The 18,609-nt window shown below is 45.8% G+C and overlaps 1 protein-coding gene across 1 annotated transcript in view; it reads left to right on the top strand.

Annotated features, from left to right (window-relative positions):
• The window catches only part of LOC147452400 (uncharacterized), a 99,056-nt gene extending 81,671 nt beyond the window's left edge, over positions 1–17,385 (top strand). Inside the window, exons 6-11 of the mRNA XM_086518112.1 lie at positions 7,926–8,062; positions 8,167–8,257; positions 8,344–8,415; positions 15,742–15,854; positions 16,469–16,534; positions 16,990–17,385. Coding sequence (XP_086374238.1) covers positions 7,926–8,062; positions 8,167–8,257; positions 8,344–8,415; positions 15,742–15,854; positions 16,469–16,534; positions 16,990–17,135 — 625 coding nt within the window. The 3' untranslated portion in view covers positions 17,136–17,385. The remainder of the gene's footprint in view (positions 1–7,925; positions 8,063–8,166; positions 8,258–8,343; positions 8,416–15,741; positions 15,855–16,468; positions 16,535–16,989) is intronic.
• The last annotated feature ends 1,224 nt before the right edge of the window (positions 17,386–18,609 follow it).

The following is an 18,609-nucleotide window of genomic DNA, read 5'->3' as shown; positions in this document are numbered from 1 at the left end:
GCAATCAATAGTAGACCGCTCTCGCCATAGAGAGTGGGGCCTTTGGAGGAGGGTTTGACAACATTCTGGTGTCGTATTCTCTTCTCTCTCTATCTCTTAGTCTCATGCACCTACACGCACAGAGTCCATTCACTTTGTTTGTGTCCATTGCACTCTCTCATTAAAGAACGGAAGGCTCTCCCTTCCATAAGTAAAAGGATTCTTCAGCACAGTTCATAGCACTCATCTTGAGCAAAGTTCAACATTCACTTCCATTGCACCTTACAAAACAGGGCAATGTCCTCCTTTGGTACTCCGGCTTCCAACACCCACAAGAGTTTTCTTGCGGTGGCAGCTGTGCCAAGGAAAGACCCCAGCACTCGACAAGAAGCAAGGATTACAGATTTGGTGTACAATGATGATGCATGGACTGCAAACGGGGTAATGGTTGAGAATCTGGACCACTTTGGGGGGCTGAAAATGACTGGTTTGCTGCTGTTTTTATGGCTGAAAATCCCTGATTTGTCGAGGCTCATACGGTGATGAAAAACGCTGAGGTTCTGGCACTATCAAGCTGCGTTTTTATGGCTGATGTCGAGGGCTGAAAACACTGTCTTGCTGCAGGTCTTAGGCTGCGTTTTATGGCTGAAAAACGCTACCTCTTGCAGGTGTTGCTAGCGTTAGCAAAACGCTGAAATTGGGCTGCCGGTAGTGGAGGAAAACGCCAAGAGGGGAGCACTTGCTGGCGATGGCTGTTGAAGGGAAAAACGCCAAGGACGGAGGCTTGCTGGCGATCCCAAAACACTGGGGCTGATGGTGGTGGTCTCATCAAGGCATGCTTGACGAGGTTCTTGTTGAGAGAGGGAGGGAGTACCTGTTGCTTGGAAAGCCTGCTGTGCTCCTTGCTCATCTTCCCAATTGTGCTAACTTGGGTTTGCTTATATTTTAACTTACCCAATTAGCCCTACTTAGTTCCCAACAAAAGTCACTTAATAAATAAGTGAAAAATGTTAAAAATAGAGAAAAATAGGATAAAGTCACTTGAAAAATCCCCAAACTAAGTCACTTAATAAATAAGTGAAAAATGTTAAAAATAGAGAAAAATAGGATAAAGTCACTTGAAAAATCCCCAAACTGACTCTGATGGAAATGCTTATGCTTATGCGGTGTGCAACTGAAGTCGCGGAGCGGAGCGTGGGTCGACTCTCTCACACACACACAGTGATACACAGTGAGCTTACACAGTACACAGTACGCAGAGAACTGTTAGAAGGGTTATCTCCCAATTAATCTTAGTATTCACAAAGTATAAGTTAGTATATACAAAGAGTTAGAGGTAAGTGAGTTAGGCGGGCGGGCGGCCATATCCGCATAAGAGGCCACTTGGGCTTTAATCCCAACAACCTCCCACTTAAAGTCCAATGTGGCACTTTAAGTAACTGTAAATCTATGAACATAAATGTACAAAGATTTACATGGCTGCCATCTATCCAATGCCCAATAACTCACGACAATGCACAAAGCCCTCTCCTGGAAGTCCCTTTGTGAGTAGATCAGCAGGATTGTCCTTGGTGTGGATCTTCAGCAGTTGTATCTGCTTGTCTTCAAGTACTTCCCTAATGAAGTGATACTTCACATCAATATGCTTAGTCTTCGAATGGAACACTGGATTCTTTGCCAATTGTATAGCACTTTGACTATCACAATATAACTCTGGCATATCTGCATTGATTCCCAAGTCTGCAACCAATCTACCAAGCCAAATAGCTTCTTTGCATGCCTCATTTGCTGCAACATACTCAGCTTCTGTAGTAGACTGCGTAACACAATCTTGTAATCGAGATCGCCATGATATGGCACCTCCAGCCAATGTAAAGACATAGCCTGATGTAGATCTCCTCTTATCCAAGTCTCCTGCATAATCTGAGTCAGTGTATCCTCTGACACTCAAATCCTGACTACCATAGCATATGCGCATACTCTTTGTATGTTTTAAGTATCTCATGATACCTTTCACTGCCTCCCAATGTTTCTTGTCGGGATTTGACATATATCTGCTAACCACTCCCACTGCAAATGCAATATCTGGACGTGTAGCAATCATTGCATACATCAAACTACCCACTGTAGACGCATATGGAATCTTATCCATTTCAGCCTTTTCTTCTTCAGACACAGGGCAATCTTGTTTGCTAAGTTTCACATATGGTGGCAATGGAACACTCAATGCCTTTCCCTTCTCCATATTGAAACGTTGCAAAACCTTGTCAATATACTCTGTTTGAGATAACCAAATCAACTTCTTTGATCTGTCTCTCTCAATGCGCATACCAAGTATATGACTTGCCTCACCCATGTCTTTCATGTCAAACGATTTTGCCATCTTTGACTTCAAAGCTGAAATTTCTTCCAAGTGTTTGCCAGCAATCAACATGTCATCCACATACAAAATAAGGATCAGCCAACTGCCATCCTTAGCCTTCTTTGTATATAGACAGTGATCGAACTCACTACGTTTGTAGCCTTGAGAAAGCATAAACTGGTGGAACTTATGGTACCATGTCCTCGGTGATTGTTTTAAGCCATAAAGACTCTTTAACAACTGGCATACCAAATGTTCCATGCCTTTCTCAACAAACCCTTCTGGCTGCTGCATGTAAATTTCCACATCTAAATCACCATGCAAGAACGCTGTCTTGACATCCATTTGGTGCAACACCAAATCCAATATAGCAACCAATGCAAGAAAGCATCTCAATGTAGTCATCTTGACCACTGGAGAGAAGACTTCATCAAAGTCAATGCCTTGTTCTTGCTTAAAGCCCTTGGCAACAAGCCTTGCTTTGTACTTTGGTTGACTATCATGAGCGGTGATCTTATACCTGTAAACCCATTTACAAGGTAGAGCCTTTTTGCCCTGTGGTAATTTAACCAACTTCCATGTCTGGTTTTTATGCAGAGCTGTCATCTCTGACTGCATGGCCAACTGCCATTTTTTCGAGTCAACCACTTGTAATGCTTCCTTGTAACAAGATGGTTCTCCGCAATCTGTGAGCATGACATAATTTAGAGATGGCACATAACGATCAGGTGGTTTGGAGACACGCTCAGAACGTCTCACCACAACTGATTCTGCCTCTCTAGCCACTATAGGCTGTTCCTGAGCCTGACCATGCTGTCTTGATGTGCTAGCACTAGGTCCATCTTCCCTGAAGACAACTCTTCTGATCTCCTCTGTCTTTTCTGGCTTAGCGTGAAACTTGGCTTCATTGAAATGCACATCATTGCTACGAATAAGCTTTCTGGACTCAGGATCCCAAAGCCGGTAACCCATCTCGCCCGATTCTCCGTAGCCAAGAAATATACACTTCTTGCTCTTTGGTTCTAACTTATTTTTGAACTCCTTAGGAATATGGCTATAAGCTTCACAACCAAAGACTCTGAGATGCTTATATGAAGGTGCCTTGCCTGTCCATAGCATCTCGGCCACTGCACTCTTATCCAGAACCCTACTAGGAGACCTGTTGATCAAATGGACTGCTGTAGCCACTGCTTCCGCCCAAAATCCATCAGGCAACTCAGCATTTGACAACATGCTTCTGACCTTCTCTTGTATGGTCCTATTCATACGTTCTGCAACCCCATTCTGTGAAGGATTATATGGTGCAGTAAGTTCCCGCTTAATCCCTTTTGCTTCACAAAAGTCTTGAAAAGCTTTGGAAACGTACTCTCCACCATTGTCAGTTCTCAAGCACTTCAGCTTCTGACCACTCTGATTCTCCACCAGCTGCAAGAATGTCTTAAAGACCTTGAGCACCTCATCCTTGTGCTTCAAGAAGTAAACCCATACTTTGCGAGAATAGTCATCTATGAATGTACAAAAGTACGTTGCTCCCCCTAGTGACAAACTAGGCATTGGTCCGCATAGATCACTGTGTACAAGAGCTAACCGTTCGTCCCTACGATTCCTCTTTGATCTGTGCGGTTCCTGTGTTTGCTTACCATAAACACAATGCTCACAAAACTCGAAATCTTGAAATGAAAAGCCAGGCAAATAACCATAATGAGAAAGTATTTCCATTCCTCTTTTTGACATATGTCCCAACCTACGATGCCACAGTGACACACTTGGCTGCTCAATCACATTAATTACATGGTTTTTAACCTCTGAAACATGTAAAGTGTACAGAGTTCCTGACTTGCTGCCATGTGCTACAGTCATCGAACCTTTGGAGATCTTCCAAGCGCTGTTCCCAAAAACTGTCACATAACCCGCATCATCCAACTTTCCTGTACTAATCAAGCTCTTTCGTATTGCTGGAACATGTCTGACATTCTTGAGCCATAAAGAAGAGCCATTCTGAAACTTCAACTGCACATCTCCCACTCCAAGTATGTCACAAACCTGCTCATTGCCAAGTCTGACATAATCTTTAGTAGCCACATATGATGTAAACCACTCTTTGTGCGGAGAAACATGTAAAGATGCCCCTGAGTCGATAATCCAATCACTCATAGCATGTCCATCCTTTGCAGTCAAGAAAACAGAATCAAGATTGCTTGTAAGGAAGATGTCACCAGCTGCTATACCAGAATCACTGTCTGAATCAGATCCTGTGACATTCACCTCTTCAATCTTCACTGAACTCTTCTTTTCATCTTGCTCAGAACTCTTTGTTTTTTCTTTTTCTTGTTTCCACTTCGTACAGTCTCGCTTCATGTGACCCTTCTTGCCACAATGGTAGCATTCTATGTCATCCTTTGACTTCGAATCACGAGACTTACTTCGGTTTTGTGCCTTCTTACCCTTCTTCTCTTTAAACTGTTGTCTCCCTCGAACGACCAAAGCACTATTGCCTTTGCCTTTGTCAATGTTCTTCCTGTTCACTTCCTCTGTGAGCAAGCTGCCTTCTACAATGGCACTTATAAGACCTTCTGGCGCGACAGAATTACTTAACGCTGTACGAAAAGTATCCCAACTGTCTGGCAAAGTGATTAAGAGAAACATAGCCTTCACTGATTCTGGAAAGACTATCTCCTGTGCTGTTAACTGGCTGAAAATTGTGTGAAATTCATTCAGATGATTTGACATGGCTGTCCCTTCCTTCATCTTCAAATCCACCAATTTCTTGAGCCAGTAAATCTGAGAAGCAGCACTTTGTTTCTCGTACATACCACATAGCTTTTGCCATACGCCATACGCTGTAGTCTCTTCTGCTACGTTGAAGTAAACATTTTCTGCCAGTGTCAGCATGATTGTGGAACAAGCTAACTCGTCAAGCTCTTCCCACTCATCTTCAGCCATACCTTCTGGTCTCTCCCCTTTGAGCTTCAGTGGATTCACTTGTTTTTTCTGCACCAAAACCTGCCAAATCTGCTTCTTCCAGAATGGAAAGTTTGTGCCATCCAGCTTCTTTATGTTGTAAAGAGTCTCACTTTGAGAAGATGCCATATCTGCCAAAGTGTTTACTCCTGAGAAAAATCCGGCAGAGTTTCCCCTGTAAACTGGCCTCTGTACACAGTAAACAAGCTGTAATCAACAAGCTGAACACCTCTCCTCAGGAACTATCAGTATTTTGAAAATTTTTGACAGAGTCTCCCCTGTAAACTGAGCTCTGGGAACCAAAAGATAGTTCAAAAAACAATCATAAATAGCTGACCAGTGACAAATCCTGTAAGCATACACTGTCTCCTCTCTGGGCGATGACAGAACCTGTATCTGTCTCAAGACTGAACCCTGAGCAATGCCTCAACGGCCTGACGCATAAGATGCAATCCAGTGTCCACACAAAGCACAAAGTCATACATCCTAAGGGATAAAAGTCGCCGAAGAGGATGCGTGTAGAGGGGAACTCCAGCAACCTAATCCACCTCACACTGGGTAACCCAGCCCCCAGTGCTTGGCTTCAAAAAACCTCACACACGACCCTCTCAGATGGCTCAGCAAACTGCCCAGAACTAGCATACATCCTATAATAGACCAATCACTGTCCTATGACCGCTGCGGCGGTCTGTCTGCTAGCGTGACTCACAACTAGCAGACCCACAATCACAGTACATCAATCTGCAATACATGCCAATGGTGTCAAGCCGTCGTATGGCCACACCTCCCCTGGAACCTGGCAAGCACAAGAACTAACAATGCAGACTGCAATATATATATCTGATGATATATATGTGTACCTGGTTTATAGATGATGCTCTGAAGACTAATGAGTGATCTATGTCGATGCCGATATTGATGTCGACCACCTCCTGCTTGCCAATCTACACAAGACGGATTTCTTTGCGGCTGAAATCTATCTTCTGCTGTAGTGCTCAGAACGAAATTCTGAGGGCAAAAACGGCTTCGAAAGGGGGGTAAAACTTTAGGTCGCCTGGTGGAAACGCTCTCGGAACGCCGAGTGTGAATTTTCGAACTCCGGATCCAGAATCTGCCGGAAAAGTGCGCGCGCGCGATTGCGCAAATCCGCACTGAACCAAGGCTCTGATACCAATTGAAGTCGCGGAGCGGAGCGTGGGTCGACTCTCTCACACACACACAGTGATACACAGTGAGCTTACACAGTACACAGTACGCAGAGAACTGTTAGAAGGGTTATCTCCCAATTAATCTTAGTATTCACAAAGTATAAGTTAGTATATACAAAGAGTTAGAGGTAAGTGAGTTAGGCGGGCGGCCGGCCATATCCGCATAAGAGGCCACTTGGGCTTTAATCCCAACAGCAACTAGAGGATATGCATCTACACTAAGTGACTGGGCATGCACGGTCTACGAATAGACTCACAAAAGTGCTAGATCACTTCTAATCTAGCCTGACTGGATTGACGGGAACCTTGTTATGGTGTAGCTTGTCCACGGACACATAGGGTTGGATGTGTCACGTGACACCTTACAAAACAGGGCAATGTCCTCCTTTGGTACTCCGGCTTCCAACACCTGCAAGAGTTTTCTTGCGGTGGCAGCTGTGCCAAGGAAAGACCCCAGCACTCGACAAGAAGCAAGGATTACAGATTTGGAGGCCAAGGTTCAAGAGCTCGTCGAGGAGAATGAAAAACTAAAAGAGCACTTGTGCAAACTTGAAGATAGGAAGGAATTGGAGAGCCAGGCTATGCTTGTTGAAGTAGATAAAGCCAAGGTTTCCCTCACCGAGACTGTCATGGCCATCGAGAAAGGAGCCCACGAGGTAGCACATAAGCAGATTAACACTGAGATACAAGCAGCCATACAAGAATGCCGACTTCAAGAGTCTTTTGGGCTCAAAGTAAGGATTGGGGGGCTTGACCCACCATGGTGCACCAACGAGGACAGTTTAGAAGAAGCAATCATCAAGCTTAACAACATTCTTCAACCAATTACGAGGACAGTTTAGAAGAAGCAATCATCAAGCTCTCAGTCCTAAACTGATATGTATATGATGCACTCACTTAGAAGAAGCCATTGTAATGTTTTGTTTTTGGTCCCATGGGTCATATCTGACGTCCGTGGACAATAATTCAATCTCTCTCTCTCTCTCTCTCTCTCTCTCTCTCTCTCTCTCTCAGAGATGCACGCACATACCGACTTCCGTGGTTCAGATTTGTTCTTCTGTATGTTGTACTTTTTTTCTCCTTGTCTTTTTCTCTTGCACAATCTCTTTTTGGGTTTTTTAACATTTCTCTAAAACTCTCAACTTTTCTTTTGAGACATGGTTTTTCATCTTCACAATTCTTATTTAGTATGGTTATTTGAAACACTTGCAAGGCAAAAGCTGCACTTGATGGAATCTGGGCAGATTCCAGCTAATAAACTGGAAGAAGAGGGGTTATCACGAAATACTTTCCTCATATATATATATATTTTTCCTGAATTTGTAAATTTATTAGACTCAAAGAGGGTGCTTGATTACCGCCGATCTTTTAACAAATGTAGATCTGAGTTTTATGATTATGCTTACATGTGACAGTCCCATGGGAAAAAAGTGCATTTCTAAGGAGGATCAACCTCTAGTGAAGGAGAGAGGTTTGGCGGTCATAGACTGCTCTTGGGCTCGGCTAGACGATGTTCCTTTCTCAACTCTTAAATGTGGAGCACCTCGTTTGAGTAATTTCTCCACCTTTATTGGTTTATCTTGATGTGCAAGCTTAGAAATGGATGGTGTTAATTGGAAAGTATTGATGAAGTTTGTTATTATCAAAATTTTGCAGTGCCTTGGTTGGTTGCAGCGAATCCCGTCAATTATGGTCGCCCTTGTGAATTATCTTGTGTGGAAGCGTTAGCTGGAGCTTTGTACATATGGTATTTATAGCTTGGTATTCCAGCATATCCAAATTTTATATATTCTAGGCATGCGATACTGATGCTTTTCCAGTTTGATAATTCAGTGGTGAAGAGCAGGCTTCTGAAGCTTTATTGAGCAAATTCAAGTGGGGCCATGGATTTCTCTCGCTAAATAGGTATGTACATGTGTTTTTATCACTGATTTATTAGAGATTTGTCAATTTTGAGGTCAGGATTCTCTCTTGGATGAGCATACATATAATGCAGATTGATAGATTGCCCCCTTTTGAGTATAGTTCAGATTGCCGTACACTCGGGCTCAGACGATTAGGGTTGAACTGAGGCACTGTATTCAGCTGGTGTCATCATCCGACCTAGCTACCTGGATACCCAGCTATCACATGGACTACACACAGCTATTGAATTCATCACGTCAGTTAAGGATAGTAATAGGCAGATGAGAGGGTATTGAGAAAGAGGATGGGATATGCTAGCTATGTGAGAGTTACCGAGACAGAGGTGAGCAATTTTTTTGCAGATGTATACTATAGCAGATATCATTGCTTTTTGGAGAGGGTTTTGGGCCACTACAGCAGGTCATTCAATTTAAGGACCAGATATGTTTGGGGTTCTTTCTTTTGGAGCTCCAAGATGATACTAGCCAGGCCCTTCCAGGCACAGCACGATCACTGACTTCTTCATGGCTACGTGCCCAAATCTCTCATTCCCTCTCTCTCTCTGCCACTGCCGCCCCTTGCTGCCCTGCGTGTCCGCGCGCTGCCCACCCCCAGCTGTAGCAGTTCGCGGCACAGCCGCTGCTGCAGCCCCACCTGCCACTGCCGCCCCTGCCGCCGCTGCCATTCGCTGCCGACTCCCCCTGTTGCGTCGCTCCCGCCATTGCCCCCGCCTGCTGTTGCCGCCTGCTGCTGAACTGCCCCCCCCCAGCCTCCCCCTTCACGCAGCCCCTCCTCTCTCCCGATCACACAGCCATCTCTCTCTCTCTCTCTCTCTCTCTCTCTCTCTCTCTCTCTCCCCCCTTGCTGCCCTGCGTGTCCGCGCGCTGCCCACCCCCAGCTGTAGCAGTTCGCGGCACAGCCGCTGCTGCAGCCCCACCTGCCACTGCCGCCCCTGCCGCCGCTGCCATTCGCTGCCGACTCCCCCTGTTGCGTCGCTCCCGCCATTGCCCCCGCCTGCTGTTGCCGCCTGCTGCTGAACTGCCCCCCCCAGCCTCCCCCTTCACGCAGCCCCTCCTCTCTCCCGATCACACAGCCATCTCTCTCTCTCTCTCTCTCTCTCTCTCTCTCTCTCACACACACACACACACACACACACACACGGATACATACCCACACACACCCTACACACATACACGCATACATACACGTACTCCCCTTCTCCCCTCTTCTTCACAATATGAAGAGAGGGTAGCTCCGAATACAACTATGTCTTCCCCCATCATCAAGACGCCGAAATCGACAATGAAGACAACCTTCATGCTCACGAACAAGAGGCTTGCACAATTGGAGAAGGACATGAAAGAATGGTGGATGGAGAGAGAGATATGGAGGGAGGAGAAAGCCACCTTCATCAAGCTATGGAACGAAGAAAAAGAGGACATGAGAGCGGAAATCCAAAACCTCAAAGAGGAGAAGGAGAGAAGGGCACGGGAGAACGAGAAGGAGAGGGCGAGATGGAGGAAAGAGAAAGAAGAGATGAAGGCACAAATCGACCTCCTTCATGCTTCCATCACATCCCTCACCCCCGAGGAAGGAGAGATTAAAGAGGAGGCTAAGGAAGCCCTCAAGGAGGAGATCACCAAAGCCCTCACCGCAAGCATTGAGGACAAATTAGAAGCCACCAAAGAAGGATGGGTCGAAGTGGTCAAAAAGAATATCAAGAAGGTAGCAAGAGAGGAAGCCCAAAAAGATGAGGTACTCATCGTACACACAACCATCGAGGAGGAGAAAATGCGACAAGCTCGCCGTCTCAATGTGCGAGTGACCGGCATCAAAGAAGAAGAAGGGTCCACACCCGAGAGCGATGGGAAAGCCTTATGCAAGAAAGTGGGATACAAGGAAGAAGAGATCCCTTTCTCCAAAGTTTGGAGAGCCGGCAAAGATCCAAAGAAGAGAGCTCTCATCCTCCAATTCGCCTCCGAGGAGTCTCGAACTTCTTTCCTCCGAAAGAGGGTCATCTTGAGAGGGCTAGAAGGCCCCCCGATTTATCTTGATGATGACCTCACAAAGATGCAACAAGATCACCGCCGCACGTGCATGCCTAGAGTCCACCAGGCCCGCAAAGAAGGGAAGAAGGCAGTATATCGAGATGGTAGGGTTATCATTGATGGCAAGACCATCGCATAGGGACTCGCGGCCTGTGGGACACACGAGGAGATTCATGTCACGGTTTGGAATTGCAATGGAGACCTATGGACACACCCAGAGAGACTTGAGGAGGTGATGAGAGGTCGAGACATCATTCTACTTACAGAGACACACGAGAGCCCAGAGAGAGGGTTACCACGGATACATGGTTTCCAATGGGAGTCTCTACATCGGGGATGTATGCGCCAGCACACCACTCGCGGTTCAGGAGGAGTGGCTATACTTTTTAGACAGGGGCTTCACAGCAGACTACAGATTGTTGCCCGGGACCCACAGGCCCGATACATGTGGATTCGCCTCGAGCTCTCACGAGACAGGATCGTCTACATTGCCCTTTGCTACTTTGCTCCCACAGGCTCCAGATTCGCCCCTATTGAGCAGGAGTCACCGTACGCATGCCTCACGGAGGAGATTATGGAGTACTCCACACTGGGTGAAGTCTTCCTTATGGGAGACTTCAATGCTCGTACGCGCAGTGAGCAGTGTGAGACATATGACCACGAGGACCCAGAGGCACTACACACTCTAGATGAGGAGGCTACTATGAGAGACACAGCAGACAGAGCTCCAGTCACAGCCTACGGACGACACCTACTTCGACTTGGCTCCCAGCACCGTCTCGTTATTTATAACGGGATGGCCCAGTGGCCCACCTCAGGGGGCCTGACTTGTATGCCACATGGAGTTACAGAGGGAGGGGGGAGTACAGTCGACTATATTCTGGGACCCAGGGAGGCTACACACCTTATCACATCCTTCACCATTCCACCCATACCCATCGGAGCCGACCACACATACCTCTCTTTCTCCATCACCGGAGATACCATCCCACATAGCTCCACAGCACACACTCCACACACCACCATCCATTTCACACATGAGCTAGCCTCTCTTTACTCAGCCGAGGTCGAGCATGGCCTATGCCTCCTCCACCCATCCACACCACTCTCAGTTCTCACATCACATATCTCTTCCGTTCTCCACACTTCAGCTATTAGCTCTTTTCCACACACCACTCACACTGGACGCACCCCCCCCCCCCGGGACTATGCCTCAGAACCGCTGGTATGATGATGAGTGCAGAGAGTTATACCGACGCCTCCGTGCACGGCGAGCCTTAGGAGAGATCACAGAGAGAGAGGCCAGACGAGATATGAAGACGCTGACACGCCAAAAGCGGCGAGCATTCGAAGAGGCACAGGAGCTTGAGCTATACCGCCTATTCATGAGCATAGATAGCGCGACGGCATGGCGCACCCTGCGCGAGCCACGTCCGACCACAGCTATTGAGGATCCACAGATATGGCATGATTATGCAGAGCGCCTCTATGAGGTGCCAGGGCAGCCTCCTATCCCACAGCCACATGAGCCACGCCCCACGTGCTCCTCCTTCTTTACAGCAGAGATGGTAGAGAGGGCCATACGCCGCATGCAGCACAGACGATCAGCTGACCACACTGGATTACAGAGTGAGCACATCATTTATGCGGCCTCCACTATAGCCCCGTTGATTGCACATGTCTTCAACCGGGCTATAGGGGAGGGCTTCCCAGAGGAGTGGACACAGCACACCATAGTGCCTATCCACAAATCTGGCGACACCCTGGACCCAGGGAACTACAGGACTATCATGATTGGCCACACGATGGCCAAGCTATATGGAGCAGTACTTGAGGCACAGCTTAGCTGCTACGCAGAGACCGAGGGTTTACGAGCTCCAGGCCAGGCAGGTTTCAGACGAGCTTTCTCCACCACTGACCACATCTTCGTTCTGCGCTGCCTCATTGATGGGGCAAAGGCGCGGAAGAAGAGGCTTTACTGCTGCTTTGTGGATTTCCGCAAGGCCTTTGACACAGTCCCACGCGAGAGACTCTTCCAGCGCCTTCACAGCATTGGGGTACCGACAGAGATGATTTGGGCCATATATACTCTCTACGAGAGGGTGACGGGTCGGGTTCGTTGCCCAGGCGGCTTTTCAGAGACCATTGCTAGCACCATTGGTGTTAAGCAAGGATGCCCACTCTCCCCGACACTCTTTGGGCTCTACATCGACGAGATCTCCGACTACATACTACGAGCAGGGGGAGAGGGGAGCGACTTGGCAGGTACTCCGGTCCACATCATGTTATATGCTGATGATATTGTGTTGATTTCAGAGTCACCCGAGGGCTTGCAACGCCATCTTGAGGCCTTGGACGAATTCAGCACACACAAGGGGTTGACTGTGAACCTTGGCAAAACCAAGGTCATGATCTTTCACACATCCAGTGCAGTGAGGAGCGCTGCCACCTTCACAGCAGCAGGAGGACAGGTTGATGTAGTCACCTCCTATGTCTATCTTGGCATCACATTCACTAGCCTACCAGGACCCTTCACTATGAGGCAGGCTGCTGCTGACAGGCTCACCCGAGGTTATGCAGCTCTGACCATGCTAGAGCGGAGATGCCACCAGGCACACTTTCAGGAGCCCCGCACGAAGGGCTGGCTTTTTGACACCTTAGTCACCCCGGCCCTGATGTACTCGACGGCAGTATGGGCACCAGGATTGACAGATGACCAGTGGACACAGCTTGAGAGGCCACAGGTATGTATGATCTCACGCTTGCTCCGCAGCAAGAAGACAGTGCCACATGACATTATTAGAGCCGAGCTCGCCACACCACCTATGGTTGTAGAGGCATTATTCCAGACAGTCTGCTTCATCCAGAGGATGAGAGAGCTACCCCCTGACAGACTTACTCGTAGAGCATTTGAGGCAGCTATACAGCTATCAGAGAGTGGGCATGCGAGAGCTTGGTACTCACAGGTCAGAGCATGGTTTGAGGGACACGGTCTTGACATGGAGAGCCTACCACCATTCCAGTACGACCCCCACTCACCATCTGTTCACCTCTCTCGCAGTGAGAGAAACTTGGTATTGAGACAGGATCTGTGGCAGCTATACACTAGGAGAGTCTGGGAGTCACCTGGCTTGGGGACGAGGATGTCAGATTACAGAGACCAGTTTCTCACCATATTGTCTGGGGGGTTCATACAGAGACCACGCTATATGGACACATATATGCCACACAGCTCACGGGTGGCGATTGGTCAGCTGAGAGTGGCTTCACACAGGTTAGAGATTGAGATCGGGAGACATACGGGGGTTCCCAGGGAGGAGCGAGTCTGCAGAGCCTGCACAGAGGAGGTGGAGAGTGAGGAGCACTTTGTATGTAGATGCAGAGCATACACTGAGATCAGAGGCAGGTATGAGGCCTTATTCAGAGGACAGCCCACTCTCCGAGAGATCATGGACTCTCGAGATCAGAGACAGCTCGGACGTTTCTTACTAGAGATACAGAGCCATCGGGACACACTACTACAGCCACGCACAGCTACACAGACAGAGGGGAGACAGTCGCAGCTCACAGACTTCTTTCAGAGGATTGCCACCCCTACCTCACCAGATACTCAGAGAGGAGTGACACTCACACAGGCGGAGGTGAACCGAGCTAGACGACGACCACGAGTCACAGGCTACAGGGGCGTGAGCTCCCACCACCGACAGATCGAGGAGATCCGAGCCCGGGAGCGCCGTGCCACTGAGGAGCGAGTAGCTCAGATGAGGGCCGACCCGACAGATTTCATCCGGGTAGCCTTGGCACCAGCCCCGCCCATGTACCACATCTTACATCCCCCCATTTGTACAGGATGGAGCTAGAGAGCTTGATGCATTCTCATGATTGTACTACCTTGAGCATATAGACATGCATATACCCCTAGAGATAGAGCCCCATCCCTCCTCAGATACTCCATTACCTACATTCAGTTCAGTTTTGTATCAGTTTTGTTTCATTTGTCTTTCCGATAGACGGATGACATACACGCCATGTACATTTGATTTGTCTCATAGGCCGATTTCGGCCTGACATAGACGTTAAAAATCTTTCTTTCTTTCTTTCTTTCTTTCTATGTGCTGTTTGCTTCCTTGTAGGTGGAGATCATAGAGTGTAGGAGTCTCTCTCTGCCGAGAGGTTCAGTTTACAGATACAGGCATGTTGTGAGCGACAACTACCGCCACACATATAAGGTCAGTGGCCACCTCCATTTCGGGAGAGGGTTGTCATCACCGGTTGAAATTTTGTACTGGTAAAACGAACCATACTGAAGTCACCCCCACCGCCCCCTTGCAAGTCTCTCGTACAATATATTTAAGGGAAAATTACCAAAATACCCCTCTAATTTGTGGAAATTCCCAAAATACCCCTCAAATTTCAAAAATTCCCAAAATACCCTGGTTGTGAGATTAAATTTTTCCAAAGATTAAAAAAATTTGTACTTTCATAAGAAGACTAATTGTCTATCAATACGAGATACTAAAACTAGAATTTGAGTGGGTTATGTAGGCTTTGGAGATGAATTGCTTCATTATTTTTAGATATAATTGCCCTTTTTTGCGAGGTAATTTGTGAATGCTAAGCACTCAAAAACGGATCTTGATTGTCAGAAAAGAATAAAGGAATGATAAGCTTGAATAATTCAACCAAAATAGATACAAGGGTATTTTGGGAATTTTTGAAATTTGAGGGGTATTTTGGGAATTTCCACAAATAAGAGGGGTATTTTGGTAATTTTCCCTATATTTAATACCTAGCAACCTTGCTCTTACGCAAGGTAGGGTATATTGGCTTTACACATTGTCAGAGCGTCCTTAGGGCCAATGTGGCTTCTAATCTGAAATAGGTACCAAAAGTGGAAAGGTATAAGTGAAGTACACATACTGAAATTTTCTTCTTGCACTTTCTTGCAGTTTTGTTAACATTTATGAGTGTGGTCTCTTACTTGGCTGTCTACCATCAAGAATGATATGATATACATTCTCTGATGCTGCAAGCATTGTATAAGCAGCAAGAAAGAGGTAGACAAGGTCTTTTTCAATGGTTTTGGATTGACATAGGTTAAAACACCCTTTGCTGGCCCTAAACCGTAAACCCTTAACCCAAATAGCTTTTGTTTGAAAACGATTGACACTTCTATGTTTTTTTATCTGGTTGATCTTGAGAACATGACCTAGCATTGACTATATGGAAAAGGCTATAATGTTAGTGTTAATAACAAATTTCTGGACATGCACTGTAGAGAACTTCTGGAAGCATACAAAGAGTGCAGAACGGGTGCTGAAGTGGTCGAAGCGCAGAACACTTGGTTGTCAAGGCAAAATAACTTGAGACACGTTTCACTAGAATCTCCTGGTAAGCATACTATCTCCATGTCTTATTGTTGTGACTGTCAACTTGTTCTTCCTGTTTGGACAAGCAGCAAGTTGAGGTCACATATTGTCAAGTTTGGATCTTTGTACTTCTTTGGTTATTTGCAGCCTCTTCTTTGTAGGTTTGTAGTAGTATTCATTTTTCGATTTCGTATTTAGCTTACGTTAGGACTTCAGAATTTGTTTCTTTAGAAGTAGTTGTGTGAAGTTTGATTTCTAGAATTAATTTTTTAAGATGTTGTATCCTTTTTTGTTTAAAGTTGAGTATTTGTTTTAAGTTTTAGCCAAGTAAGTTGCGTCAACTTATTTTGCGCATGCCTTTTCTAAAGCATTTTTAAGTTATGAATGTTTTGTTTTATCTAGTTTTGTTTCGTAGCAAATAAAGTGATTTAGTTTTTTTTTTTCTTTTCTTCTTTTTCTTGTGTCCCTTGCTTTTTTAGTTTTACGAGTGCTTTATTCCATCTTATAATTCACGAGTTTAGACTATTTTGAACTTATGAAGGTATATATATTGTTCTCCTTTTCCATTTGCCCACATGGATGAGGTATAGAATGCTGTATAAGCAGCCCAAAATTCTCTCATGTGACTTTGTGCAGGTGTGACTGGTTTGCTTAACGACAACCTTGTACCTGCCAAAATGAAGAAGATGCATATAAGCGAAGGTGGGCATAGTGGATTCACCTAGTTTTTGTCAGAAGGTGGAGAATTTGGGGAATTGGCTGAGAGGGCCAAGAAGATGGTCCTGGAAAATTTTAGAAGGTTAAATAATGTGAGGACCCGGCTGAGAAGGTCCGGATGGTCCAGGAGCAGGCATGTGCTGGCAAGGAATTTTAAACATATATTCAAGGAGAGGGTCAAGATGGTCCAGGATCCAGCATGTGCCGGCAAGGAATTTTAAAATTATTCAAGGCCAGATAATGGCCTTGACCCTCTCGGCCAGGTCCTCACATTATTTAACCTTCTAATATTTTCCTGGACCATCTTGGCCCTCTCAGCCAGGTCCTCAAATTCCCTCCTTTGACTAAACGTACATGATAATGTTAGGATAAGTTTTACAAGCATCTGCTTTAGCTTTTTATCATGTTTTAATCTTCTTTTAAGTGATTTCTTGGTGTAGATCTCACAGGCAAAGATGAGGACGAGGACGAGGTTGATGATGATGATGGTTTACCACCCTTGGAACGGAATCCCAATCACCTGGATCATGATGAGACAGATGAGGAGGACGATACCGATTATGAGCAAATACCAAGCAGTACATGATGCAAATTATGAAGGATGGTGATACTCAATCCAGGTCATGTACAATTTTACAAGGCCGTACATGTCCGGGCACGTGGCTTTAGTTTTATCAAGAGTCAAGAGCCCTATTTCACTTGGAATGATCCATCTCTGTGCTTGCTACACTTGCCCTTTTACGACCCCTTTGGGGAAATTGTAAATAACTTGTGGGGAAATGGAAAAGTATAGAAAGAAAAACAGGCTGGTCGTCAATATCAAGAAATTGGTGAGACATGTAGTGCTCTCTCTCTCTCTCTCTCTCTCTCTCTCTCTCTCTCTCTCGGGATAGTTTCCTACGACATTAAAATTCTCTTCTTCTCTCTCTCTCTCTCTCTCTCTCTCTCTCTCTCTCTCTCGGGTGGTGGAAAGAGCTGGAGCTTAACAAATTGTCTAGAGGACAGGAAATCCAATCACTTAGTGAACTGGCAAGATCCGATAGTGGTTGAGACCCTCAACTATGAGATGGTCAGATTATATGAAATTATATGAGGCATAGATTCAACTACTGGGTAAGCAGAGTCAGGTAAGTCAGACATCAGACTAGTGAAACTCGTGATCAGAAACATGGAATACTAAAACAGACTAACTGAATGAATTCAGATTATGAAGAAACTAGATTATAAAGAAGCTGAATGAAAACGTAACTTAGAACTAGGATTCAGAATACAACCATGATGATACCTGATAACATCTGAACACCTGTTGGCTTAGACTCTTATAAGTCTCTCTCTAGAGGAGTGGTCAATATAATACAATGGTTAAAAGACTCCTAATGGTAGTTACTAGTAGCTTAGGGTCAAGCTCTAGCTCAAAGTGATATAATTGGCAACAATAGTCCGCAAAATGAGATTAATGGTCCCTATTTATAGATGTCCCCTATGGGGTTTCCATTGTTCCACGTGGTGTACATCACAAAATTGCTGTAACACCCCACTCCTTTGGATTTACTGCAACACCTAAATATAGGACGTCTGTTGGGAGTTAAGTAGGAGGCTCTTGTTGTTGGTGTATGGATTTTGCTCCTAAGAAGAGTGTTATCGAGATAGACATAATTGAGGTTGACAAGAAGATTGTTCCCACCATTTACATTCCTCCTCCCCTTGCGTTAAATTTTGGTATATTCAAAATTTTGGAAAACTTTCGAGTGGAAAAGGCACCATCTTTTTTGTTTGCCTCTTCTTGTTAGGTACCTTGGTGCCTTCTTGACTTCAGCCTTTTGAACCACACGGGCTTGTTTTTGAAGAAATAGGGATGGTGGTTCATAGGTTTGTTGAGTGGATCTAGAGTTCCATACCACCATGTGATTCCGAGGAGGCCTTGCCATTGCATTGTCCTTCGTGATCAATTTATAGATTGCCTTTTGCTCCAGCTCCTCTTTTTTGGAGGTAAGCATCTATTGTTCGTAGGGTGTTAGCTGATAGTATTTTTTCGTGTCTTGATCGCAGATAGTCTTCTT

The sequence above is a fragment of the Adiantum capillus-veneris genome, chromosome 8 (assembly GCF_014529385.1).
Source record: "Adiantum capillus-veneris isolate H3 chromosome 8, ASM1452938v2, whole genome shotgun sequence".
Taxonomy (NCBI): domain Eukaryota; kingdom Viridiplantae; phylum Streptophyta; class Polypodiopsida; order Polypodiales; family Pteridaceae; genus Adiantum; species Adiantum capillus-veneris.
Note: the sequence above shows the minus strand (reverse complement) of the source record. Positions and strands in the feature narration are given on the sequence as shown.